General features: G+C 40.0%; 1 protein-coding gene across 1 annotated transcript in view; it reads left to right on the top strand.

Annotated features, from left to right (window-relative positions):
• Positions 1–5,635: 5,635 nt before the first annotated feature.
• Positions 5,636–27,174, top strand: part of LONRF2 (LON peptidase N-terminal domain and ring finger 2) — a 34,641-nt gene continuing 13,102 nt past the window's right edge. The window contains exons 1-3 of the mRNA XM_057743648.1: positions 5,636–6,290; positions 17,508–17,626; positions 24,990–25,112. Of these exons, the coding sequence (XP_057599631.1) occupies positions 5,636–6,290; positions 17,508–17,626; positions 24,990–25,112 (897 nt within the window). The remainder of the gene's footprint in view (positions 6,291–17,507; positions 17,627–24,989; positions 25,113–27,174) is intronic.

The following is a 27,174-nucleotide window of genomic DNA, read 5'->3' as shown; positions in this document are numbered from 1 at the left end:
TTTAATGCCAGGTCCAGGGAGGGTGAATGGACAGCAGTTTGTGGTCCTTGGTTTCCAGAAAATACTGGATATAGGTAACTTATCAGGAAAGCAGAGTGGTCTAGGATGCCTGGGGTTATGGCTCCATAGATTTGCAGAGGGGCCTCTGGGTCTCCTAGTGGATCTAGTGAGCATGCTCAGTGGTGAGGGGCACACACAGGGGTCCTCCTGACTCAGTGTCCCCAAGCACCTATGTCCTCTAGGGGCTTTGACTGTTACAGTAAAATTCTATTTACTCTTAGGAATGTATTGTTTCGTCCATTCCCATAGGGGACTGTTGGTTTTTCTTTCTTTTTAAGGGTGATGTTGAAGTACAAAAAATTAGTAAGGAGCTTTAAAAATTTGTTTCAAGAGGACCTTCGTCAGACCAGCAAACTCTATTCTTTTCTCCGAAATTTTAATAGAGAAAATCAAGAGGAGGTCTAGTATTTCCAAAGTCAATGTTAAAAAAGACAAAATATAGTGACAATTATTTCTAATTTGCTTTTCATTTACTGGGGGAATGGGGTGGGGTGGAGAAATTATCTACATCTGTAACATTGTTTTTCAGATTAAGGTTCTAATAAAAAACAGTCTGAAATTCTCATACCTAGTTATTTAATAACAAAACATAATTTATCAGCAAAAATCTGTTGATCTTTTTAAGGCACAAATTTAAAGAATCCCAAATATTTAGAGGTAAATGCAGTTTTTGAGTATTTGTAAGCCCAAACACATAATTAAAGAATCCATACATTTGGGCTTTGATTGGGTAATTTTGGAAAAGATCTAAGGAAGTGGTAATTCATTCTAGATTGGGTGCTATCAGAAAGCGATTCAAGTCTATGAGTGGATATCTCAGTAAATCTTATTTATAAGGATGACAAATCAGAAAATAAAGCTGTACCTGGTAAAGAGGTAGTAGTCTTTCATTTTACTGAGAGAGGGTTAGGCTGAGGCTTAGGCTTAGGGTTAGCTGAGGGAGGAAGATGGTTGATATTTTGTGGGTTGCACAGTGACCTTGTTTTGTTTCACTTTATTGTAGGCTCAGGATGACTTTGTCTGAGGTTGGTATTCTATGAGATTGTTTATGTCCAATAGGAGAATGACATTATTTGTGGGCATCAGGCCAGCTTTGTAATAATACTTAGGTCTCCCCTTGAGTGTCAGACCACTTCCTGGAGGTAAAGCACTCCTTTTTCTTTCTTGTTTTTTCTCTTATGGGTCATGAGTTTGTTGTTATATTTGAGACCCATGTAATAAAGGTCCTCTTGCATGCATTTTCCTCCCTATAAGTTCTGTGGTTTTACTTATAGGTCAATAATCCTTTTTGAATTAATTTTCAGTATGATGCCAGATATAGATTAAAGATTTTCTCTTCCTCTTCCTCCTCCTCCTCCATCTTCTTTTTCTTTTGTATATAGATATCCAATTATTCCAGCATTGTTTGCTGAAAGTATTATCCTTTCTCTGAATAGCCTTTGTAGAAAATCAATTGCCCATAGATATGTATGGGTCGATTTTTGGAACTTTATCCTAGTCCATTGATCTACTTGTTTGCTTTGACACAAAAACCACACTGTCTTGAATGCTGTATCTTTATAATGTCTTAAAGACTTGACTTTGTTCTTTTTTTTCCAAAGTTGTTTTGGATATTTTAGATCCTGTGTATTTTCATATGAATTTTAAAATCGGCTTGTGAATTTCTACAAAAAGCCATGCTGGGATTTTGATTGTCATGGAGTTGATCAATTGGGGAAATCAATTTGGGGTCTTTCAATCCTTGAACACAGTGTGTCTCTTCATTTGTTTAGGTCTCCTTTGATTGCTTTCAGTGGCATTTTATAGTTTTTAGTGTACATGTTTTATGCATTTTTGTGATATAAATGGTATAGTTTCTAAAATTTCAATTTCCACTTTGGCTACTATATAGAAATCCAATTATTCGTTCCATGGGCTATGTAGAGATGTTATTTAATTTCAAAATTATTGAGGATTTTCTAAATACTTTTCTATTATTGATTGCTATTTTCAATCCACTGTGGTCAGAGAACATCATTTGTATGACTTGATTTCTTGAACCCTTCTAAATTTATTGAGATTTGTTTTATGGCTCAAATACGTATTGTAATATTGATAACCGTTCTGTGTGCACTTGAAAAGAATGTATATTCTGCTGTTGTTGAGTGGAATGTTCTATAAGTGTCAAATAGCTCAAGCTGGTTGGTAGTATTATTCAAGTCTTCTATATCCTTATTCACTTCCAGTATATGTGTTCAATTAATAGTTGGGAGAAGGGTATTAAAATCTCTACCTCTGTGAATTTACTTATTCCCCCAAGTGTTCTATCAGTCTTTTTAAAATTAATTAATTAATTAATTGGCTGCATTGGGTCTTCATTGCTGTGTGGGGGCTTTCTCTAGTTGTGGCAAGCAGGAGCTACTCTTCGTAGCAGTGTGCGGGCTTCTCATTGTGTTGGCTTCTCTTGTTGCCCATCACAGGCTCTAGGCACACGGGCTCCAGTAGTTGTGGCATACAGGCTCAGTAGTTATGGCTTGTGGGCTCTAGAGCGCAAGCTCAGTAGCTATGGTGCACGGGCTTGGCTGCTCTGCAGCATGTGGGATCTTCCCAGAGCAGGGGTCAAACCCATGTCCCCTGCATTGGCAGGCAGATTCTTAACCACTGTGGGAAGTCCTATCAATTTTTGAGCTTACCTTTTACTGTTCTATCAGTATTTTTCCCCATACATTTAAAAAATATTATCTATTTATTTTTTTATTTGGCTGTGCCAGGTCTTAGTTGCAGCACACAGGATCTTCGTTGTGGTGTGCAGGATCTTTAGTTGCAGCATGTGGAATCTTTTAGTTGTGTCATGCAGGCTCTTAGTTGCGGCATGTGGAATCTAGCTTCCTGACCAGGGATGGAACCCGGGCCCCCTGCATTGGGAGTGTGTAGTCTTAACCACTGCGCCACCAGGGAAGTCCCTCCCCATACATTTTGAAGCTCCATTATTAGGAACATACATGTTTAGTATTGTTATGTCCTCTTGACCAATTGACCGCTTTATCATTATGAAATGGCCATCTTTTCTCACAGTGATAATCTTGGCTATGAAATCTGCTTGGTCAGATATCACTGTAGTCACTATTGCCTTATTTTCATAAGATTTAAGATGGAACAACTTTTTCTATCCTTTCACCTTTATTTGTATCTTCTTATTTAACTTTTACCTTTTACTTATGTCTTTTTTTTCGTAAGCAGCATATATTTGGGCCTTCCTTTTATATACAATGTGACAATTTTGCCTTTTAATTATAGTGGTTAGACCATTAATATTTAATTAACATTAATTGATATAGTTGAGTTTCCATCTACCATTTTGCTATTTGTTTTCTGTTCGCCTCATCTGTTTTTATTTCCCCTTCTCTTTTTCTTCATTCTTTTGGGCTAACAGACTTTATTTTTGTAAAATAATTTCATTTATCTCCTTTGTTGGCTTTTTAACTATAAATGTTGTGTTATCTAGGTGCTGCTTTAGGGTTTGGAGTATATATCTTTAGCTTACTACATACAATATTCCTTCACGTGATTATACCATTTCACATGTAGTATTAGAACCTTACAGCAGTAGCCTTCTGTTTCTCCTCTACTGGCCTTTGTGCTATTTCTGTCATGCACTTTATTTCTGCATGTTATAAATCTCACAATACATTGATATTTTTACTTTAAACATTTCTTGCTCTCAGCAGGTATACCTCTGATCAGCTTCTCCTTTCTGTTCCCTTGCTAGAAATTTGTCTAAGATAAGAACAAATAGGATCTGAGATCATAAGGTTTCATAGTCCTTAGTGTAGAGTCTGTTGCAACAATTTTAACTGCTCAGAAGCTTTCCCCTGAAGCTTCCCGGTTGTTGGCTGTGAATTTGTTGGATAAGCAACCTTCAAATCCAAGTGAATTGTTACTGTATAAAGAGAGTCAGTGAAAACCGAAGAGTGATGCAGAAGAGAGTTTGGAACCATTCAGTAATGAGGAACAGATCAAAACCTAGTCTGACTACAACTGTTATCAGTCAAAATAGAAAGCCCAGGAGAAAAACCATTCATGGAAGGGGGGGGGGTGGTTTGAGGAGGGGGCGGATGGAGGGGGTGGCAGGGGAATTTGCTCTGCATTTTTCTTCATTATGGGACTAGAAGGCTGGCCAAAGTTGTCTCCATTTCCCTTTTACAAACTCATCTAAAATTTTCTCACCTCACTTAATGAGGCATTTCCCTTCTTCCAAAGCCAGATTTAATGGGAGTATTTTATATTTTCTTTAGCCAGTTTTAGATGTAGAAAAACTTCACAAATTTAGAATGCAGACATTTCGACTTGAAATAATTAACAGCACAGATTTTGGAATACTACAATGCATTTTATTACATTCAAATGTGTAGCGTAAAACATATGGTGGAACACCAGGGAAAGAAGAGCAGGTTATGTGTAGTTTTTAACTCCCTCCTTCCAGCAACTTCCCTCTGTAGTACTGCACATTAGGAGACAGTTTTAGAAATTCTATTTCTATTTCCCTATCAAGGACACAATACAATTATCCAGTTCTCAAATTCTTTCCAGTACTTAGCTCGGTATTTCCTCACATTCTCTGTTAAAATTAGAGTTTTGTCTAAATTAGAGTTCTAAAATGTCTCTAAAATCTAGAGTTCCATTAAGAGAAGCTTGCTGATACTGAAATCCGATCAGCGCCCACTTTAGGCTTCCTGGTCATTTAAGACAATTTCCTAAGTCAAAGCTAGTGATACAGTGATGTGCGGGGTAACCTCCCTCAGTCCTCTGTTTCTTTTTCCGGTTATATTAAAAAATAATTGACATGCAACATTGTATAGGTTTAAGGCATACAACATGATGGTTTGATTTACATTTATTGTTGAAATGTTTACGATAGGTTCAGCTACCATCCATCTTTCCATATAGATGCAAGAAAGGAAAGAGAAAACAAATTTTCTCCTTGTGATGAGAACTCAGGATTTGCTCTTAACTTTCCTGTATATGGTACAGCAGTGTTAGCGGTGGTCACCATGTTGCACCTTACATCCCTGGTACTTATTTACTGGTTCTCTTTCTAACCACAGGAGCAGGTGGTCTTGGCCAGGCTGGCACTCGATGCCCGGAGCTGCACGCCCGGCAGGCAGAAGACACCTGTTCCAGGCGCGCGGGCGGCTGCTGGCGGGGAGCTGCGTGGGGCTGGCAGAGAACGCGCGGGACCAGGGCGCGTGGGGACGAGCGCGCACGCATACGGGCGCGGGGCCGCCCGGGGCGACGAGGGAGAGGGTTTGCGGAGACGCCGAGCGGGGAGGCTACGCCAGGGGAGCCAGCGGGCGCTCCCCGGGGGCAGGGGTTCGGCCGCGTCCGCCCCGCCCCCGGCCGCCCGTGCCGCGCGGGGGACGCGGCCCCACCCTGCGCCCGCCCCCGGCGGTGGTCGCGCAGCCCGCCCCGCGCCGCTCGCAGACGGGCCTGGCCCTCGGCGAAGGCGGCGGCCGTGCTCTAGCCGCCGGCCGGGGGCGGCGAGCATCTCCCCTCCTCCGCTCTCCCCTCCCGGCCTAGTCGCCGCAGCCCCGCGGTCATGAGCCCCGAGCCGGTGCCGCCGCCGCCCCCGCCCCCCTGTTGCGGCGGCGACTGCGGGGAGCCGCTCGCCCAGCGGGTGGAGAAGGGCGACGAGGCCTTCCGCGCGGGCGAGTACGAGACGGCGGCCGAGCTCTTCCGCTGCGCGCTGGTTGCCTTGGCGCAGCCCGACCGCGGCCTGTGCCTGCGGCTGGGGGACGCGCTGGCTCGCGCCGGCCGCCTCCCCGAGGCCCTGGGCGCGTTTCGCGGCGCCGCGCGGCTCGGGGTGCTGCGGCCCGACGAGCTGGGGGAGCTGGCGGGCGGCCTGGCGCGTGCCCTGGGCCCGCGCGAGCGGCGGCCGCCGGCGGGGAGGCCGGGCCGCGCCCCCGGGGAGGCGCCCGCCGCGCCCCGGGACCTGCTGGGCTGCCCGCGCTGCCAGCGGCTACTGCACAAGCCGGTGACGCTGCCGTGCGGGCTCACGGTGTGCAGGCGCTGCGCCGAGCCGGGGCCGGGCCGGCCGCCCGCGCGCCGGGTCAACGTGGTGCTGAGCGGCCTGCTGGAGAAGTGCTTCCCGGCCGAGTGCCGGGCGCGCAGGCTGGCGGGCCAGGCGCGGAGCCTGCAGCACCAGCAGCAGCCCGAGGCCGCGCTGCTCAGGTGTCACCAGGCCCTGGACCTGGGTGAGTGGGCGCGGGGGCTGGGCCGCTTACCCGCGCACCTGTTGAGGGGCCGGGACGGGAGAGCTTGGTATGGGCGTCGGGGCTCTTTTGCTTTCTGGAGGTGGTGAGGCGAAGAGCAGAGGCCAGGTGCCCTCGCGGGCTGTCTTTTCCAGGACCTCCGCGGCCTTCCTGAGCCGCCCTGTGAGGCCGAGGCTGCCTTTCACCTCATCTCCGCCACGTAGGAGTGGGAGGTTGGCCGAGGGTTTTCACTGGTCCTGCAGGGAAATGCAGATAGCTAACACCTTCCGGGCAGGGGCACAGAAGAGAGCCTTTTGGGGATGGATTTGCTTTGGGGATTCAGCTGGTGAATCCAGGAAGAATGCTCTTACACTCAGCTGTCTGACTCTGACCTCCTTTCTCTCTCAAAGGCCATTAGATGTTGTTATGGTGTAATTAGCTTTTAAGATGGTTGTATATTAAGTAGTACGTCTGGTTTTTTTAATTAAAAAAAAACTTTTTTTTTTTTTAAACTAAAGTCTGTGACCGGCACCAGGCGCTCTCTTCCCCCTGCCACCTCCTGCCAACCACCACCTGTTAAGAATGTGTAAAAGAAAGCCCAAACTTCGGTACTGGTGGTTGCCTTTGACTCCGAATGAATATGGTCTATTGAGGTTGTTTGGGGTGAAGTGTGTGTGGATGGAGGGTGATTTGTTTTCTGAATTCGCTGGTTTTGAAACAGAGTGTGTATGTATGACTTAAATCTCTAGCCAAGATTTGGCTTAATCTTTTGTTACTAACAGTTTTCTTGTGTGCTGTAGTCAGTATGCATTTTATTTTAGAGTTAAGGTTTTCTCTTTTAGAAGGACCACCTGTATCCAAATTGGGAGATACTCTGCTGGAATACAACAGGTAAATTGCTTCATGTAACAAATAATTGGTACCATATTTGAAACCAACATATCCACACTTTAACAGGCTGTGTATTTTTTAGTTTTCAATTTTTTATGTATATATGGTGTAGAGCCACACTATTCAGTATAAATATTGTTTAAGCCACATATGTAACTTTACGTTTTCTGTTAACCCATTTAAAAAAGGTGAAAAGTAGCGGGTGAAATTCATTTTAAAAATACTTTTAATCCTATACATTTGAAATAGTATTTCAGCATATCTTTAATGTAAAAAAAAAATCCAGATTTTACTTTTTTAACTAAATCTTTGAAATTCATTGTGTGTTTCACATTTACTACCCACCCCAATTTGGATATTAAATTTTCATCAGAAATACTTCCTCTGTGTTTAGACTTCATAACATTTAGAGTTGAAAAAGTAGATTTTTATGTTGAAGTTGTTCCAAATTAACTTAAAGGTTATCCTCTAATGAAAGAATATCCGTTTTAAAAATTTCTATTAATTAAAATTAAAAAAAATAGTAACTCAGTTCCTTTGTTGCACTAGCCCCATCTCATGTTTTCACTAGCCACACTTGTCCAATGGCTACTCTTTTAGACAGCACAAGTGCAGAACCTTAATTAGTTGCTGGAAATGTAACAGACCACAATACCAACTGTTGGAGAAGATTTAGAAAATGAGAACTATTACATGTGGTTGATGGGTCTGCAGGTTACACCCCTGATATATTGTTTGGCAATATCTGAAAATGTTAAAGATGACCTTTGGCCAAGTAATTTCGATGAGGTACATGCCTATGTGCACTGAAAGAGTATACAAGAGTGTCTATACATCATTAGAGATAGCCCTGAAATGGAATCCAAATGTCCAATAAGAACAGAATAAATAAGTAAATATATTATGATGTCTTTATGGAATACTACATAGAAAGAAAATAAACCAACTGCGTTTTCATAGTGCAGAGTGAATGAGTCACATACATAATGTTAAGTGAAAGAAGCCAAACTCAGGAGCATATTTAATACATGATTACATTTATGTGTAAGTCCAAAAGGCAAAATTACTACGGCATGTTAGAAGTAAGTAGGGGCGGTGGTTACCTTGGGGAAGGAAAAAGGGAAAGTGATTGTAAGAATGGGAGGCACTGAAGTGGTAGTGGTGATGTTCTGTCCCTTGACATAGAAGATGGATGCACGGATGTGTTCACTTTGTGACAGTTCATTGAATTATATGCTCCTGATTGGTAACTTTTCTGTTTACATTTTAGACCTCAATTTAAATGCTTTAAAAACATGGATTATTGCAGTCAGTTCGTCATGAGAGCTTTTATTCAGTATTCCGTTTCCACTCAAAGATTCGAAACGAAAGCCAAGTTTCCCTAGTTTAGAATTTTATAGAAAAAAATTTAACTTAATACTAAATTAGCCCCCAGGAGAGGTTTTGTTATAGTGAAAAGGTCACAAATATTTGTAATCAGAAATGCCTGTGTTTAGACCCAGGCTGACACTTATTATGTGACCCTAGCCAAGGGTGGTCATCATTAATGCTGTCCCCCAAATATTTATATCTCTGTACCAATTAGAAGCAAGGTAGGATGGCATTCCTGGCCTGCTTGTGGTTGGATATAAGCCACGTGACTAATTTTGGCCAATAAGTTATGAGTGGAATTCAAAATAACTATGTTAAAACATAAACATATGAAAAGATAACTCAGTAGATAACTGTCTATTAAAAAGAACCAAATGGGTATTCTAGACCTGGAAAATACAGTATCTGAAGTTGAGAATTAATTAGATGGAGTGGAAAACAGGCTGGACACATCAGAAGTCAGGATGGGAACACTCAGGAACAGGTCACTAGAAAATATCCAAGCTGAGTCACAGAGGAAAAAAACAGCATGAGAGAAATGGGGGACACAGAGAAAAGTTCTAAAACCTGTGAAATGTGAGTCCTAGAAGAGGATGGAGAAGAGGCAGGTGAAATATTTGAAGGAAAAATGGCTGAGAATTTTCTAGATTTGATGAGAAACTTTGTCACTGAACCAAGAGGAGCAGTAAGCCCAACATGATAAACACGAGCATTCACACAACAAATAAAACATTTCTGAGTATATTACAGTCCAGTTCCTGAAAATCAAAGATAAAGAGACATTTAAGAGACTTAGAGAAGACAGCACATATTTCCTTCAAAAGAGCCATAATAAGACTGATAGCTGACTTTTCAACAAAATTATTAAAACTAGAAGATAACGGAGTGACATTTGGAAAGCGATGGAAGAGGGAGAAAAAAAACCTGGAGTTCTTTACCCAGATGAAAGTATCTGTCGGAAATGAAGGCATAATAAAAATGCTTTAATCCAGGTAAATAATAGGAAGGATTTTTATTGCCATCACAATTGTGCTGCATGAAATAGTAAGGGGAATTTTTCAGGTTAAAGGAAGATGAGGAGGATGGTAGCATGAAACTAAAGGAAGGGCTGAAGACCGCTAGACAGAGTAAATATGCGTGCATGAGTGAATATAAGAGAATATTATTTCAAACTCTTTCCTTCTCCTTGGGCCTTCCTCTTCTCTGAGACACAACAATATTGAAATTTAGGCCAATTAATAACCCTACAATGGGTTCAAGTGTTCAAGTGAAAGGAAGAGTCACACGTGTCTCACTTTAAATCAGAAACTAGAAATGATTAAGCTTAGCGAGGAAGGCATGTTCAAAGTCGAGTTAGGCCAAAAGCTTGGCCTCTTGTGCCAAACAGTTAGCCAAGTTGTGCATGCAGAGGAAAAGTTCTTGAAGGAAATTGAAAGTGCTACTTCAGTGAACACACGAATGATAAAGCTAAATAGTCTTATTGTTGATATGCAGAACGTTTTAGTGGTCTGGATAGAAGATCAGACCAGCCACAGTGTTGCCTAAAGCCAAAGCCTAATCCTGAGCAAGGCCCTGACTCTTTAATTCTGTGAAGACTAAGAGAGGTGAGGAAGCTGCAGAAGAAAACTCTGAAGCTGGCAGAGTGTGGTTCATGAAGTTTAAGAAAAGAAGCTGTCTCCGTAACATAAAAGTGCAAGGTGAAGTGCTGATGTAGAAGCTGCAGCAAGTTATCCAGAAGGTCTAGCTGAGATCATTAATGAAGGTGGCTACACTACACAACAGATTTTCAGTGTAGATGAAGTACCCTTCTATTAGAAGGAGATGCCATCTAGGACTTTCATAACTGGAGAGGAGAAGTCAGTGCCTGTCTTCAAAGCTTTAAAGGACAGGCTGCCTCTCTTGTTAAGGGCTAATGCAACTGGTGATTTTAAGTTGGATCCAGTGGTCCTTTACCATTCTGAAAATCCTAGGGCCCTTAAGAATTACGCTACATTTACTCTGCCTGTGCTCTGTAAATGAAACAACAAACACTGGATGACACACATCTGTTCGCAACATGGTTTACTGAACATTTTAAGCCCACTGTGGATACTTATTGCTCATAAAAATGATTCCTTTCAAAATATTACCGTTCATTGACAAATCACCTGGTCACCTAAGAGCTCTGATGGAGATGTACAAAGATCTCAGTGTTGTTTGCATGCCAGCTAACACGGTGTCTCTTCTGCAGCCCAAAGATCAAGGGGTAATTTCAACTTTCAAGTCTTCTTGTTTAAGAAATACATTTTTTAAGGCTATAGCTGCCAGATAAAGTGAATCCTCTGATGGATCTGGGCAAAGGAGATTGAAAACCTTCTGGAAAGGATTCATGATTGCAGGTGCTGTTAAGAACATTCATGATTCATGAGAAGAGGTCCAAATATCGATATTAACAGAGTTCGGAAACAGTTGATTCCAACCCTTGTGGGTGACTTTGAGAGGTTCAGGACTGCAGGAAGTAACTGCAGATGTGGTGGAAACAGCAAGAGAACTAGAATTAGAAATGGGGACTGAAGATATGACTGAATTGCTGCAATCTCATGAGAAAACAGATTTATTTTGCTTCTTATGGGTGAGCAAAGAAGGTGGTTTCTTGAGTTGGAATCTATTCTTGGTGAAAATGCTGTGAAAATTGTTGGCAACAAAAGATTTAAACTATTATTTGAAGCAGCAGCAGGGTTTGAGAAGATTGACTTCAATTTTGAAAGATGTTCTGCTGTGGATAAAGTGCTATCAAACAGCATTGCCAGCTACAAAGAAATTGTTTGTGAAAGGAAGAGTCAGCGATTGTAGCAAACTTCATTGTTGTCATATTGTAAGAAATTGCCACAGCCAACCCATCTTTCAGCAACCACCAGCCTCATCAGCCAGCAACCATCAGCACTGAGACAGAACCCTCCACCAGCAAAAAGCGATGACTTGCTTAAGACGCATGCTGGTTAGCATTTTAACAGTATTTTAAATTAAGGTGTACACATTGGTTTTTTTTGGACATAATGCTATTGCACACTTAATAGACTATCATAGAGTGTAAACAAAACTTTTAGGTGCTCTGGAAACCAAAAAAGTGTGTGACTTGCTTTGCTGCAGTTGTCTGCAACTGAACTCACAATCTCACTGATGTATGCCTGTATGAAAAACTATGAGATGTCAATGCAACAGTGCTTACAGGGAAATGTATTGCTTTAAATATCTGTACTACAAAAGGAAAGTTGAAAATCAGTGATCTCCAGGCTTCTATTTTAAGATACTAGAGGAAGAAAAGCAAATTAAATCTGAAGGAAGCAGAAAGGAAGAAATAAAGGTGAAAGCAAACATCACTTGTAAGAAAGGAAAAATACAGTCCAGTATCTCTTATGAGCATTGATACAAAAGTCCTAAACAAAATATTAGCAAATTGAATCTAGTGATAGACATACATCATGATCAAATAGAATGTTGTTTAATCGTAAATCAACCAATGTGATTCACCACATGTACAGAATAAAGGAGAAAAATCATATGATCCACGTTAAAATCTCTCAGGAAACTAGAAATAAAAGGGAACTTTCTTAATATGTTAAAGATTATCTATGGACACCATCCTGATTAAATACCGAATGTTTCCCCATTAACTAGGTGACAAGGTTGTTCACTGTCATCACTGCCTCTCAACATGGTATCAAAGATTCTAGTGTGTGCAGTGAGGAGAAAGAAGGGCATCAAGACGGGAAAATTAAAAGTTTTTTTTTGTAGATAATGTGTTAGAGTACATAGAGACACCAGAAAAATATTTGGACTATTGTAAATTATAAGTGAATTACCAAGTGTTGAATATTAGGTGTCAGTATAGAAAGGCCAATTATAATTATATATACTTAGTAAAAAAAAACAAATAGAAAACAGAATTTTAAAACAACCCATTTATTAAACAAAAAATTCCTTGGAATAAATCCTGAAATATCTGAAGGATGTTCAAGAGGTCTACACTGAAAGTACAAAACATTTCTGGGAGAAATTAAGTGGACTTCAATAAATGGAAAGATGTTATTTTCATGGGTTGCAAATCTCAGTATCAATAAGATGTCTGTTCTATGCAGATTGAACTATAGACTCAGTACAATTTCTGTCAAAGTCTCAGCCAGTGGTTTTGGTGGAAGTTAATGGATGACCAAGGCAAAACTGAAGAAAAATAACAAAGCTGGAGAGTTTACACTATGAGGTATCAAGACTCACCATAATGTTGCAGTAATTAGGACAGAGTTGTGTTGGCCCAAGCAGAGACACAGAAACTGATTCTTGATTTACTACAAAGATGCCAGTGGAATTCAGTGGGGAAAAATATTTTAAATAGTCTGAGTCAGTTGCTTATTCATATGGAAAAAAAATGAACCTGAATAATTATCTCACCTCATACGTTGAAATTACAACTAGATATCTAAAAGAAATCATAGGAGAATATGAACTTGGGACAGGCAATTATTTCTTAAATAAGACACCAAAAGGATAATAAAAGAAAAAATAAATTTGATTTAATTAAAATGAGGAACTTCTGTTCCTTAGAGACCCCCCAAAAGAGTGACAAGGTGATGTGTATTTGTAATGTATCTTACTGAGAATGCAAACCCAGACTATTGAAAGAATTTTTAAAAACAAAAAGACAGTCTGTCCAAAAAATAGGCAAAGACTTGAACAGGTACTTTATAAAACTAGATCTCGGAATGGGCAATAATATGAAAGGGTGCCCAATGTAATTAGTGATCAAATGCAAATTCGAACTAAAATAAGATTTTACTACATACACACCAGAAGGGTTAAAATGAAGAAGACCTGATTTGGGCAAGTATTTGAAGGCATTGGAACTCTTATATTTTTGGTGGAAGTGTCACTTGGTGCAAATTAAATATGTGTGGGAGTACCTGCTAAAGCGAAACAAGTATACAACCTTTGACACAGTGTTTCTGCTTACACCCAGTAGAAGTGAATGTCATGTTCACTAAAAGACACATACAGGAACGTGTCAGCTTTATTTGTATGTGCCAGAAACATTTGAGAAACAGCCCACCAGTAGAATAAGTAATTCAAATCAGACAGTATTTCATGTTTAATACGCAAAACAATATTACACAAAAGTTTATTTTTTAAAAAGACCACTGAGACCTACAACGATGTGGGTGAATCTCACAGAATGATATTGAGTGAAAGATACAAGGGTCCATTCCATTTGTATGACTCCATGTGTAAGAAACTCAAAAACAGGCCAAAGTAATCTGTGGTGATGGAGGTGACACTGGTGATGACTCTTCAGAGAGGTGTGCTAACTGGGAGAGTGCCCGAGGGAACCTTCTCAGATCCTGGAAGTGGCGGTGGTGGTGCGTACATGGGTGTGTACGTTAGTAAAAATTCAAGGTGTGCACTTAAGATTTGTGGCCTTGACTTTGGAACCAGTTACCCATGAGGAGATTGCTGTTCATTCCTTCTGTTCATTGGGAGCATTACCCAGTTGTCTTTGCTTTGTGTCACTTCATTCAGCCCTTTTAAAGCAGCACTTGTACGGGTCTCCACTTCCCCCCACTGCCCACTCATCGGACAGACTGTCTAGCAGTGACCTTGGCTCCTGGCATCACAGTGGCCCTGGGTTGTAATTGGAGGAGAACAGCCCATGATCAGCCCTAAACACAGACTACGCTCTCTCTTCTCTTCCTTGGAAGGCCTTTTCTCAGGCTGTCCTCTTTTGAATCTTTTGCTCAGACAGGGGTTAATTGGTAAACTCTCGGAAATTTTCTGTTTTTTGGAGGAAATATTTTTCTTCCATGTGCCTTCTCTACACAAAGAATTATGAGTTGCTTTTCTTCTTCCATTTATTTATGAGCAGTTCCTCAATAAATTCTTAGTTTTATTAAGCTTAAGGCTTAACACATTAAAGAACGTGTTGGGATTAATTGTAAATGTTTTAAAAGATTAAATTGTGAAGTGCTGGCATCATAAATAGATTGCCAAGTGGTGGAAGCTAACAGAGAAAACAGTTTGATTCATTCAGTATCTGGATGGGAAGTGAATTTTATTGCCCTTGGACTTCAGTAAAAGCAGCCTTTAGAATGTGATGAGTAGAGGCTTAAATGCATTAGTAAAGGATTAAAAGTAAATGTAAATGAAGTGTGTTTTTTGCTTAGGAAACAACATCAATTGAGCTAACACAAAGTATAAGCAGAGAAATCATGAAAAAACCAGAAAAGTTAGTGAAACAGGAAAAATTGAGCTGGTTAACAAGTCAGAAGCTGGTTTATTATAAAACTAGTAAAACAGACACATGGTTGGCAAGTGTAATGAAGAAAAATGCAAAGCGCAGATAGTATTAAGGATGAAGAAAGGTATAATTGCAGACATAAAAAGATACCACGGATTTAAAAAACAACATGGAAAGGACAATTTTAGGGAAACTATACATTATCAAAATTGATCTAGGAAGATGTAAAAGCCTGATGTGGACTAAAAATCATAAAAGAAATTGAACTCAGGGATTTTCTTCCTAACAAAGGCACTACCGTGCAGCAAGTTCTAACAAACTTTAAAGGAAGATTAACTCCCATCCTTTTTTAGATCATAAAAAATTTGGGAAGATTTCCATCTCATTATACAGTTAGCATAATCTTGATACTGTAATCAGGTAAAGCTTGCACAGGAAAATATTTATAGGCTGGTATTACATGTGTACATAGATGCCAAAATTTTAATTAAATTTCTCAGTATTTTGAATCCAGCAATGTAATAAGAGTTAAGGTCAAGAAGGAAGGCTTATCCAAGGAATGTAAGGATAATTAGGTAAATCTTTCAATGTGATTCACTGTAATAACAGGAAGGAGATATACACATGTAACACACCCGCTTGTTATAATGTCCTCATAGGAAACTAGGAATAGGAGGCAACTTAACCTAATTTGATAAATATTCTTTCAGAAAATTTTAGCAAACATACTTCATGTTAAAACATTAGACACTTTAAAAAAAAATTCAAGAATAAAAGAAAAATGTCCACTATCACCACTGTTGTTGCAATATCAAGTAAAAGGAAACACGCAGTACAGATATTCAAATGCAAGAATCAGCACTGATTGTTTTCATATGAGAATTTTTAGATGATTCGAGAGAATCAACTTTAGCAAAGTGGGAACAAGATGGGAGATTTCCATTCTCACACAAATTTGCAATAGCTCTGTTCCCCAAGCTCAAACTATAGTTCCAGCAGCAGTTTTGTTTGTTTAAGATTTCCAAAAGTCTCCATAGAAAATTTCTGTATTTCAAAGTGCATTTAACCATTCAGTTGAGATGCTTTCTTCTAATATTCAGTTGTAAATGATTAATCTACAATTATATTTAGCATATATTGACATACTGAAGAGGCAAATATCAAGAGAAGAATCTAATAGAATTCTGTAAATGCCTTCCAGGCAGTGAAATGCTCAATTTAAAGACATGCTTGCCAATTGACATCAGTATTGCATAGTACCTGTGTGCATTTTCAAAGATGAATACGTAAAATCTCATTGCAGATCAATAGTGAACATTTTCAATTGATTTTGATGACAGGGCACACTAACTTTGAACTTGAATTGAGGAAGATGTTATCTTCTTCAAAAGAATTCCATTTTTCTGATTAGTTGACCTATATTACAAAAACAATACTAAATTATTATATTTTGAATTTTGTCAATAAAAAAGTTGTAAAAATTTGTTTTCTCTCTTGTTATACAAATACCTGCATAATATCCTCAAGTTGATCTCTTGCCCTGCAAAGCCTAAAATATTTAATGTCTGGCCTTTTACAAAAAAAAAATTGTTACTCTCTAGTCAGTCAGTCTGTCTTTTTTAAAAATTCAGCTTTTTGTGTTCAGCTCCTCCATTCCTGCTATTTCTTTCCCTTCTCCCACTTTTTTCCTTGTAATACCTTCTCCATATACATTTGTAGCAATAACATTTATAATTAGTACCTGCTGACCATGTCATGTTATAACATCTTTTTGCAGGCACATTTGCCCAGTTAACTATGTAAACAAGGAGGAGATGTAGTTTTGGAAAGTACTAAGTGGTTACTTTGAGAAAAAGTCAAGATCAAGGATTTGGAGCAGACTGAAAATGTGTCGTTAGTGGAGAGATGAGAACACATTTTAGGCACCCAGAATATTTATTGATCCAATAAAATGTACATGCCAGCCCTGTTTTAAAGACCCTGCAGTGAGTATGGGTAGAGCGAACTGTGTGCAGCATTATAAAAACATGGCCGTGATGGTTCTGCTTTCCTGAGCTCTGGTTTGTCTTGTTCCCATGGTACCTTGCCTAGTCAACAACTTCATACACTGTCATCGATTTGTATTGAGAGTCACTCTTAGCTTCTTTGTAGCTGTACTTAGCATATGCGTATGTAATTCTCAAGATCTCTTCTGTTTGAAGAATCTAGGAAAAAGGAAGTTTTTTTTTTCACCTTCTTTTCACACTTAAGAGAACATATTATGGATACAATTATGGTCATGAGTCTGCACCCAGTCAGTTGTATAGAAAAACAAAGTATGTTTTCTGTTTTTAAGCATGAGTTTCCTTGTGTACTTGCAAGAAAATTATTCTAAATCTTTTCTTTTTAAATACCTACGTATAACATGAAGACGATTCAGCATCTACTCAACGGGGATTATGTTGCAGCTAGTGTGTGTGTAGCAGTCTGTTTTTCTTGGTGCATTTTGGAGTCTTACTCATTCTCTTTCTGATTTCCTGAGAGGAACTATGTAAAATATACTTATCAAACTGCTAAACTCGACGCACGATTAGAGGAGGAATTATTTATTTTACCTTTAGGTTTGTCTTCTAATTTAATAGTTTTAAAGGCCTAAAGATCGTTTTTAAAAAATGCAGCCATTTTTATGTATTTCCGTGCCTCGTGCCTTTCAGCTCCTGGCGATAATTCCCTGGTGCTGCTGCGCGCGGAGCTGTATTTGTGCGTGAGGAGCTATGAGCAGGCTCTGCAGGATGCCAGTGCGGTTTGTCAGAATGAACCTCTCCTGCCCAAGGTATGTGTATGGGTTGGCTTTGGAGATTTTGAAATTTTATTGAAGTAGAGTTGATTTACAGTGTTGTGGTCATTCCTGCGGTCCAGCAGCATGATTCAGTTATACACGTATATACGTTCTTCATATTCTTTTCCATTATGGTTTATCGCAGGATATTGAACATAGTTACCTGTGTATGGGATTTTCTTAGGAATAAACTAAGATCGTTGGGATTAGTACCTACAGGCAGTGTACATTTCCCTCAAATTGTAGATAGTCTAAATGTAGCAGTCTACTTCATAATAAACCAACTCAATTTAAAAGACCAAGTTTCCAACTGCATCTGGATAGGAAACACTAATTTAGATTACTATTAGTAGATGATTAGCTGAATAGTATGCCTTAGGCACTGAACAAATATATAAACAAAATAATAGAATTTTATGTTGGTGAATAAAGAAGAAATGTTTAAAATTACAGTTTAAGTAGGAAGATCACATAATAATAGTGATCAGCAGTTGGGCCCTAATATGCATCGTGCATATAAATGGTGTTAGTGAAAGGGTGAATGTTTTGTATGTATTTATTTTGGAATATTTTTAGTCTCTGTATCTTGGTTGGAAAGGTCTAATGTTTTTTCCTCTGGTAACACAAAATAAAGTTTGCTAACCTAATAATGATAGCTTAAATTGTCCTTGAAGAAGATTAAGGAGCCAAAGAATGAAAGTTGTAGCTTTTTTCATCTTTGAATTTTAAACCCCTTAAGAGATTTTAGAGTTTTAAAGAACTTGTGATGAGATTAATGCCTATAGCGTTCTCTATTATCTAATGAAAATGTTTTTTTCTCCTGCTATATTGCTTTTTAATCATCTTTGTTTCAGAAACATGGAAGAAACATCAGCCCAGGTTAATAGACAAGATGGATGTAGCTTGCCCTTTCTTCCTTTCTTCCATCCATCCATTCATCTTTTAAAACAAAATGTTTTCAGATTAGGTTGAGTATTAAGTTGGATTTGGGATTGAGTCCAAGAATGGGAAGCCAAGGTTTGTTGGACCAAGCCTGGAAATTAATTTTGTTGCTTGTTTGCTTCACTAAAAAGATTTCCTACTGGTATTTCTGATGGCTTTTCTCTGGTCCCTTGATCTGTTATTCTTCTGAGGTAATTTCTATCGGTAGTGATTAAGCCTTAAGAGTTGTGAATTACAAGTCTAGTATTTCTGACTGACAGTTGCCCTGTGAAGCTAGATTCTTCTCCACAGTATTGATCTTTGGGCTGACAGCCTGGCAGTGTGTCTCTGACAAAAGACAGACTTAATTACTACAAAGTTACATGGCTAATCCTGTCAGGGAGGCAGCAAATGTATCTTTAGCCTTTGGGATTTTGGTTTTATCTTCAGGATTTATTGCAAATCTGTGAATCTCAATTCTTTTTTTTTTTAATTAATTAATTTATTTATTTCATTGGCTGTGTTGGGTCTTTTTTTGCTGTGCGTGGGCTTTCTTTAGTTGCAGCAAGTGGAACTAAAGCAAGTGGCTAGTCGGGGCTACTCTTCATTGTGGTGCACGGACTCCTCCTTGCAGTGGCTTCTCTTGTTGCAGAGCACGGGTTCTAGGTGCGTGGGCTTCAGTGGTTGCAGCACATGGGCTCAATAGTTGTGGCTCATGGGCTCTAAAGCACAGGCTCAATAGTTGTGGCACACAGGCTTAGTTGCTCTGCGGTATGTGGGATCTTCCTGGAGCAGGGATTGAACCCGTGTCCCCTGCATTGGCAGGCGGATTCTTAACCACTGTGCCACCTAGGAAGCCCTGTGAATCTCAATTCTTGATAAATGTCTATTGAAGAACAGATTCAGCAGAAGTGCACCTTGATAATCACGTTAAAATAGTAAAGTATAGGAGTTTATTTCCAGGTTACTGTTACAACTAAAGGAAGTGCCATTAGAAGGTAAAGTCAAAGGACCGAAAGGAGGATGAAGTTGGCCAACTGTGGTTAAGATGAGATGGAAGCACTTGTAGAACTAACCTCCAGGTTTCAGTTGGGGCTAGCACAGTAGGTGTTTTACCCAAGGGAAGCTATCCTTTCAAGTAGGCAGTTGTGGCTGATACTGAATTCAAGATTTTGGTGCAAATAAAGACAAGCCAGTGCTAGCAAACTGTTTGCCCATATTCAGAAATATAACCCAGCAAATGATGAGTTGATGCAGTTGAATCCAGGAAAGTTAACTGCCTACTAAAACAAAACCTGATAATCCTCAGAACACAACAAAATGCAGAGTTGATACAACATGTTATGTAAAATGTCCAGTATCAACCAAAAATACTGAACATGCAAAGAAACAGGAATTGTTGACTAAGGATAAAAGATAGTCAATAAAAGCTGTCTCTCTGTGGGCCCAGCAGTTGCACTTAGCAGAAAAAGACCCTGAAGCAGCTATTATAAATAAGTTTAGAGAATTGAATGAAATTATGTCCAGAGAATTGAAGGAAAATGTGATGTCTTTGAATTAATAGGCAATCCCAACAGGGAAATTGAAATTATAAAAAATGGAAATACTTGAGCTGAAAAATACAAATGCCGAAATAAAAAATTGCTATGTAAGCTCAATAGCACATTATACATGGCAAAAGAATCAGTGAAGTTGAAGATAGAGTGATAGAAATTACACAGTCCAAAAACAGCAACATGAAAGATTAAAGAAAAACAAATCTTTGAAACCTATGGTACAATATATGTGTAATTGGAATCCCAGAAGGAGAAGATAGAAAATGGCAGGAAAAACTGGAAGAAATAATGGCTGAAAAACTTTCCAAATTTAATAGAAAATACTAATTTCAGATCTAAGAAGCTTAATGATCCCAAAGCAAAATAAATACAAATAAATACACTCCCAGACACATCATAATGACTGCTGCTTAGTAATCCAAACATAAACAATTATTGAAAGTGCCAAGAGAAAAATGACATGAAATGAGAAAAATGACATGAAATGAGAAAAACGACATAAAAGGAAAATAGTAAGATTATTAATGACATATCATCATAAACTTTGCAAGCTAGTTAACATTGAAACAGCGTAGTCACAGTGCCAAAAGAAGAAACCTTTCAACCAAGTTTATATCAAGTAAAACATATTTTTAAAATGAAGCCAAAATAAAGACATTTTTAAGAAACATGTCTTTGTTGCCAGCAGATGTGCACTATAAGAAATACTAAAGAAAAAAAAAAAAAAGAAATACTAAAGGAATTTTTCAGGTCTGAAGGAAAACAGTAAATTGTAATTCAGATATAAAGGAAGTGATGAAGTGCACCACAGATAGAGTAAAGCAAGAACCAACTACATGATGTCTATAAGGAATCCATTTTAAATGCAAAGATACAGACTTATAAGTCTGTAGGAATATACCCTCAGGGATTTCACCCCATGGGGAAGGGAGAACAGGAGGACCCCAGCAACCCTTGTGACCACCATGGACCTCGGTAGCCTTTGGTACCAAGGACCCTGACATCTTCATCAGTCCTGAACCCAGTTAACAGAGCTGTCCAGAGTCCTGCCCCAGGGTCTCCTTCCCTGTGCTGGAGTTCTCATGGTGGTGAGACCTGCCTTCAGGAACCCAAGTTGCTCTTGTGCTGTGCTTACCAAAATTAGGGTGCCACAGGGCCTCGTCACCTATGGGAGCTAGAGCTGCCTCGGTGCTGTGCCGTGCCCCCTGGGTCTTAAGTGAGTTAGGGACCGTGTATCTGTGACTTTGCCATCATGGGACTGTGAAGCTGTTGCTCTGTGCCCTGCCCCTGGATTCTCAGTTGGGGCTTTGACCTTCTGTCTGCAGACTATGCAGCTGTGGCTCTGTGCTCCATTCCCTCCTCCTTGATTGGGACACCTCTGTGCCCTCTCATCCCTGGGCTTTGCTGCTGCTGCATCTTGACCCCTACTGACCCCTCCTCCCCGAAATACAAATCACTGCAGGGAGACCCAGACCCTGGTTGCCTGGGCGATGTGCACACACTTGCACCTCAGATACTGACTCCATCATCACAGCGAGTGAGCCTGTGTCCCAGGCCACAGGGACCATGGTAGTTCTGCCTGCCACTGAGCTCATGACTCCTGCTCTGCTGCCGCTCTGAATGCACGTGCCTCAGGCCTGGTACCACAGAGGGATCCCTTCAGCTAGAACATCTCCCCACACATAGACCATAAGGACCCCAGCAGCCTTTAACACAAGGACCCCAACAACCCTAGCTGCCGCTGCCACTGCAGATACCCATGGGATGCTGGAAGTTTTGGCTGCTGAGATCCCCACAGTCTTTGCCAGTGTTGAACTCAGCTGGCAGATCTGCATGGAGATGGGGCCCCCGCACCCCACCCACCTGGTGCCCCCACAGCCAACTTTAGGTGAAAATGAGTTTAGTTGACCCATTGAAGCCAGGTCATCCAGATGGAAAATCAGTAAGGAAGTAATGGACTTGAACTTGAATAAGGAATAATGGACGACTGGGTCAAACGAATCTAACAGACGTATATAGAACAGTCCATCAAACAGCAGCAAAATATATGTTCTTCTCAAGGGCACACAGAACACTCTCCATGATAGATCATATGGTAAGTCACAAAACAAGTCTTAATAAATTTAAGAAGATTGAAATTTTATCAAGTATCTTTTCCAGACACAGTGGTGTGAGACTGGAAATACATAACAGGAGGAAAGCTAGATAAGTCACAGATATGTAGAAATTAAACAACAGGCTTTTGAATAACCAACAAATCAAAGAAGCCAAAAGGAAAATAAAAAAATATCTTGAGACAAACCAAAATGGAAGCACAGCATACCAGAACTTATGGGATGCAGGAAAAGCAGTACTAACAGGAAAGCTTTAGCAATAAACTTTTACATTAAGAAAAAAGAGTGAAACAGCCTTAAATCTCAAGAAACTGAAGAACAAACTAAGCCCAAAGTTAGCAGAAGGAAGGAAGTAATAAAGATTAGAGCAGGAATAAATGAAATCAAGACTAGAAAGACAACATGAAAGATCAACAAAACTAAGATTTGGTTTCTTAAAAAGTTAAAATTGACAAACCCTTAGCTAGACTAGGGGAAAAAAGAGATGACTCAAATAAAATTATAAGTAAAAGAGGAGACATTTGATACCACAAAAATACAAAGGTTCAGAGTGACTACTTTGAACATTTATAAACCAACAAATTAGATAATTTAGAAGAATTGGGTAAATTCCTGGAAACATACAACCTACCAAGTCTGAATCATGAAGTAATAGAAAATCTGGACAGACCAATAACAATCAAGGAGATTAATCAACCAGTAATGAAAAATCTCCCAGAAAAGAAAATCCCAGAACCAGATGGCTTCACTGATGAATTCTACCAATCATTTAAAGAAGAATTAATGCCATTCCTTACCAAACTCTTCCAAAAACTGAGGAGGATGGAACGCTTTCTAAGTCATTTATGAGGTTCACCTTACCCTGATACTGAAGCTAGACAAGGCCACTTCAAGAAAAGAAAATTATAGGCCAGTATCTCTGATGAACGTAGATGCATTAAGTCCTCAACAAAATAACAGCAAACCAAATTAAAGAGCACACTGAAGGATCACTACAACATGACCAAGTGGGATTTATCCTTACAGATGCAAGGATGGTTCAACATATGCAAATCAATCAGTGTGATACCCCACATTAACAGAATGGAGAATAAAAATTACATGCACATCTTGGACTTCCTAGGTGGCACAGTGATAAAGAATCCACCTGCCAATGCAGGGGATATGGGTTCGAGCCCTGCCCTGGGAAGATTCCACATGCCACGGAACAACTAAGCCTGTGCGCCACAACTAATGAGCCTGTGCTCTAGAGCCCATGAGCCACAACTATTGAGCCCATGTGCCGCAACTATTGAAGCCCACATGCCTAAGGCCTGTGCTCCACAACAAGAGAAGCCACTACAACGAGGAGCCTGTGCACCACAATGAAGAGTAGCCCCCGCTCGCAGCAACTAGAGAAAGCCCATGTGCAGCAACGAAGACCCAACGCAGCCAATAAATAAATAAAATAAATAAATTAATTAATTAAAAAAATTGTATGCACATCTTAATAGACGCAGAAAAGGCATCTGACAAAATTCAGCCTCCTTTTGTGATAAAAACTCTCAACAAATTAGGTATGGAAGGGATGAACCTCAGCATAATAAAGGCTATATATGACAAGCTCACAGCTAAAATCATATTCAGTGGCGAAAAGTTAAAAGCCTTTCCTCTAAGATCAGGAGCAAGACAAGTATGCCCACTCTCACCACTTTAATTCAACATTGTATGGGAGCTGAGCTCATGTCAAACTCCAGAGGATTTAGGCTCTTGGGATAGGAGTAAGAAATGAGCTTTGTTCGGCGGTGATAGTTCACTCCCCTGTGCAGAGCAGCAGTGGGGGGAAAAGGTCATAGGTCTCCCCTCCAAAGACTATGAACAAATTGCATGGGGAAAATCTGGCTGCCAGTGCATGTGGCGGGTCCCCCTGGGTAAGTCCCTCTAAATCCTGGCATGTGGGCCTCCCAGTCTAAGGCCTGGCTTCCCTGCCACACACCTGAAAGCGAAACCTCCCAAATAGGTCTCACCCACATAGAGACACAATCCAGTAAGGGACCCAGGAATTCTTCCATTCAGCAGTGAAGTCTGTGAGGACAAAGGTCTAATTGACTCAATATCAGAGATAACCTGTTGGAAACAATCCATCTTTCTTAAATATGAGCAAAGAACCAGGGATCAACGAGAAAAAATCCAACAGCATAGAAGAGAAAGACTAAAATAAATGATCAAAACAACTAACCTCCATGGAAATATATTAATAATACAAGTACTAGTCAGACAAGCCACAAAATTTACAATGATTTGAGAAAATATTGCATCCATAAAGCAAAAACAAAACGCAGTTGGAAAATACTGATCTGTATTGCATTTTGTTCATTTCTGTTGCGGGACTTTGTATATGACACTTTATGTTACTTGTTTCTGTCGTGTGTGTGCTCGCATAAGACTGTGTGCTCCTTGAAGACAGGAACATGGTAGTGACCTGTGATTCCTGGGTGAGTGAAAGGTGGTAGACAGCCAATTCTCTCTTAGCATGTTCCTTGGAACAGCTTTGGGCTCACATTCCAGGTATGGACTCCTGTGTTCTGATCGTGTATTGTACTCATGGGACATTCAGGTGTGCCCCGTTTCCAAGGTAGTAGAGCTGGAGCCATCCTCGGTGGGCTTGTGTTTATTCTACTTAACATGCAAATAAAACAGTTCTAATAATTTTTTTTAAGGGCTGTTTGTACGCAAGTATATCATCACACTTTTTTTTTCCAAATGTGTATCTTTGGGTGAATCCAGGGACATCATGTGAAAGCTCTGGCTCTTTCCGGACTGGGAAGAAGTAAGGAAGTGTTGAAGGAGTTTCTCTACTGCCTTGCTTTAAATCCTGAATGTAACTCAGTGAAGAAAGAAGCACAGAAGGTGTGATTTCCTTTCAATGACTTTCTTCCTTAAGTTTCTTATTTTCAGCCTTTGTGTCCATGCGGAGTAGCTCTTGCATGTAAAATAAACAAGAAGTGTAATTCTGAGTATTCATGACAATGTGATTTAGAACACACAGAGATAGTGATGAGTTCCTGCATTTGATAACAAAGTGTTTCACGTGACAGCATACACATATCTCAATTCTGCTGAACTAATGACAGTATTAGTGAGGCAAGGTTGATATATGAGGCTGGGGAAGCAAAGTGGTTTATCCTAGAGTTTGTAATTCAAGTATTGTAGTTTGTATGGGAGCCCTGTAAAAGACATCATAATATATGCAAAATATATCAATTCTGCTACATAGGTTGGCTTGAAATTTTCAGCAAAGCTTCACCAACACAGTGCAGAAATACCAGCTCTTTTATGCAAATATTTAACCCAGTCTTATTAGAGGTCATCAAGTTACACTTGATGTAGGGACCCGCCCTATAAAAAAGCCTGTATGGAAGGTACACAGTCTTAGCATTTCCAATGTCCAGGAGTTCTTATTTTTGCATCAACGTTTCCATATTTTAACACTATTTATTGCCAACTTGTAATGCACATTTACCCTGTAATTTCCACTCTGCAGTGTAGTTTCAGTCTTTGGAGCAAGAGAAAATTAATCAAGTTTTCCTCCTTATTTTAAATCACCTTAGATATTAGAGAACAGCTATCATCTTTGCCCTTAACTTGTTCTTTGGAGGAAATATCCTTTCCCCATAGAACAGGGTTGTCAGGTTTCCTTCTCTGGTTGCCTTCCCGTATCCTCTGAATTTTAGCCCCCACATCCAGTGGCTGCAGGTGGTGAACCTTTACCTTCCTTTGTGTTCACAGGGAGTTTATTTTTAGCCTGATACCAGCACCCTGTTGGCTTCCATTAGAACTGTAGTTAGCCAGAATAGCCAGATATTTTTTTTTTAATGAGAACTTTCTAGCGATATTTTTTGTTCTTTTCTTGTGTAGTTGACTGGTCTTTGTTAATCCTGTTAAATTGTTACTCACTGGTTTTGACCACTGTTTGTTTCAACCTGTGAAAATAATATTGACTCTTGAGTCTGCTATTGCTACTATTCCTGCCTGCTTTGTCCCACTTGCAACTTTCACAAGAATCTTAAAACGTATCTTACCTCAACTGACCCTTACAACTGCATTGTGAGAAATTCAGCCTGAGCTCAGAGAAATTAAGGAGATTCACGAAGGTCCCAGGACCAGAGTTTAGGTCCAGTGGATTCTTTCCTGTCTGGTGCTTTTGCAGACATGTTTTCCCTCCCGCATTCCATGGGTGATAGGTATCTTCTATCACAGACAGTGACAAAACAGTGCCAGCCTCCTGATGCCCATGAAATGTGGTACCCACCCTCAGGACAGTGCTCAGGACGCTGATGTCCCTGCTGGGATGCTGGTCCTCACTGTTGCAGAGGTTGTGTGCTCTGGTGTGCACACCTGTCACATGAAGAACAGTGGGTGGATTCTTTGTTGTGGTTTCTTTTTTGCCTCCTAAGCCCTTGCATTCAACTGAATCCATGAGGTTTGGCAGGACCACTGAGGGACCAGCCATCACTTCCCATCACCACCAAAAGCTGGTCCATGGTTCTTGAACCAGAGTTATGTTCTTGCATCCTCTCATCCTTTAAAGCTCTTACTGTTTGGCTCTTCTGATTCTCTTGTAAATTAAGCAGCCCTCGAGAACTGTCTTAATCCTGTGGGTGATCACAGCTTAGGTTTAATCTGGGACTACCTGCAACCTCTACAGCCCACATTTCTCTCTTTTCTTTCCTTGGGGCGTTTAGGGGAGATTTTCTGTAGCAGATGTGTAAGGACCAGACTGAAAAAAATTGTAATACTCATACTTTGTCATTGGTAAAGAGTAAGATGGACAGGGACTGGGGGCTAAAATGCTTAAGATGTTGACTGTGATTTCAGAAACATTTGCATTTTAAGACATTGGCAATTGGAATATGATAATTATTCTTTTCAATATGTTAGGCCTATTTGGCCTCAAAATTTCCTCTGAATC

The sequence above is a fragment of the Hippopotamus amphibius genome, chromosome 7 (genome assembly GCF_030028045.1).
Source record: "Hippopotamus amphibius kiboko isolate mHipAmp2 chromosome 7, mHipAmp2.hap2, whole genome shotgun sequence".
Taxonomy (NCBI): domain Eukaryota; kingdom Metazoa; phylum Chordata; class Mammalia; order Artiodactyla; family Hippopotamidae; genus Hippopotamus; species Hippopotamus amphibius.
The sequence above is the reverse complement of the archived record's forward strand: the minus strand, read 5'-3'. Positions and strand labels throughout refer to the sequence as shown.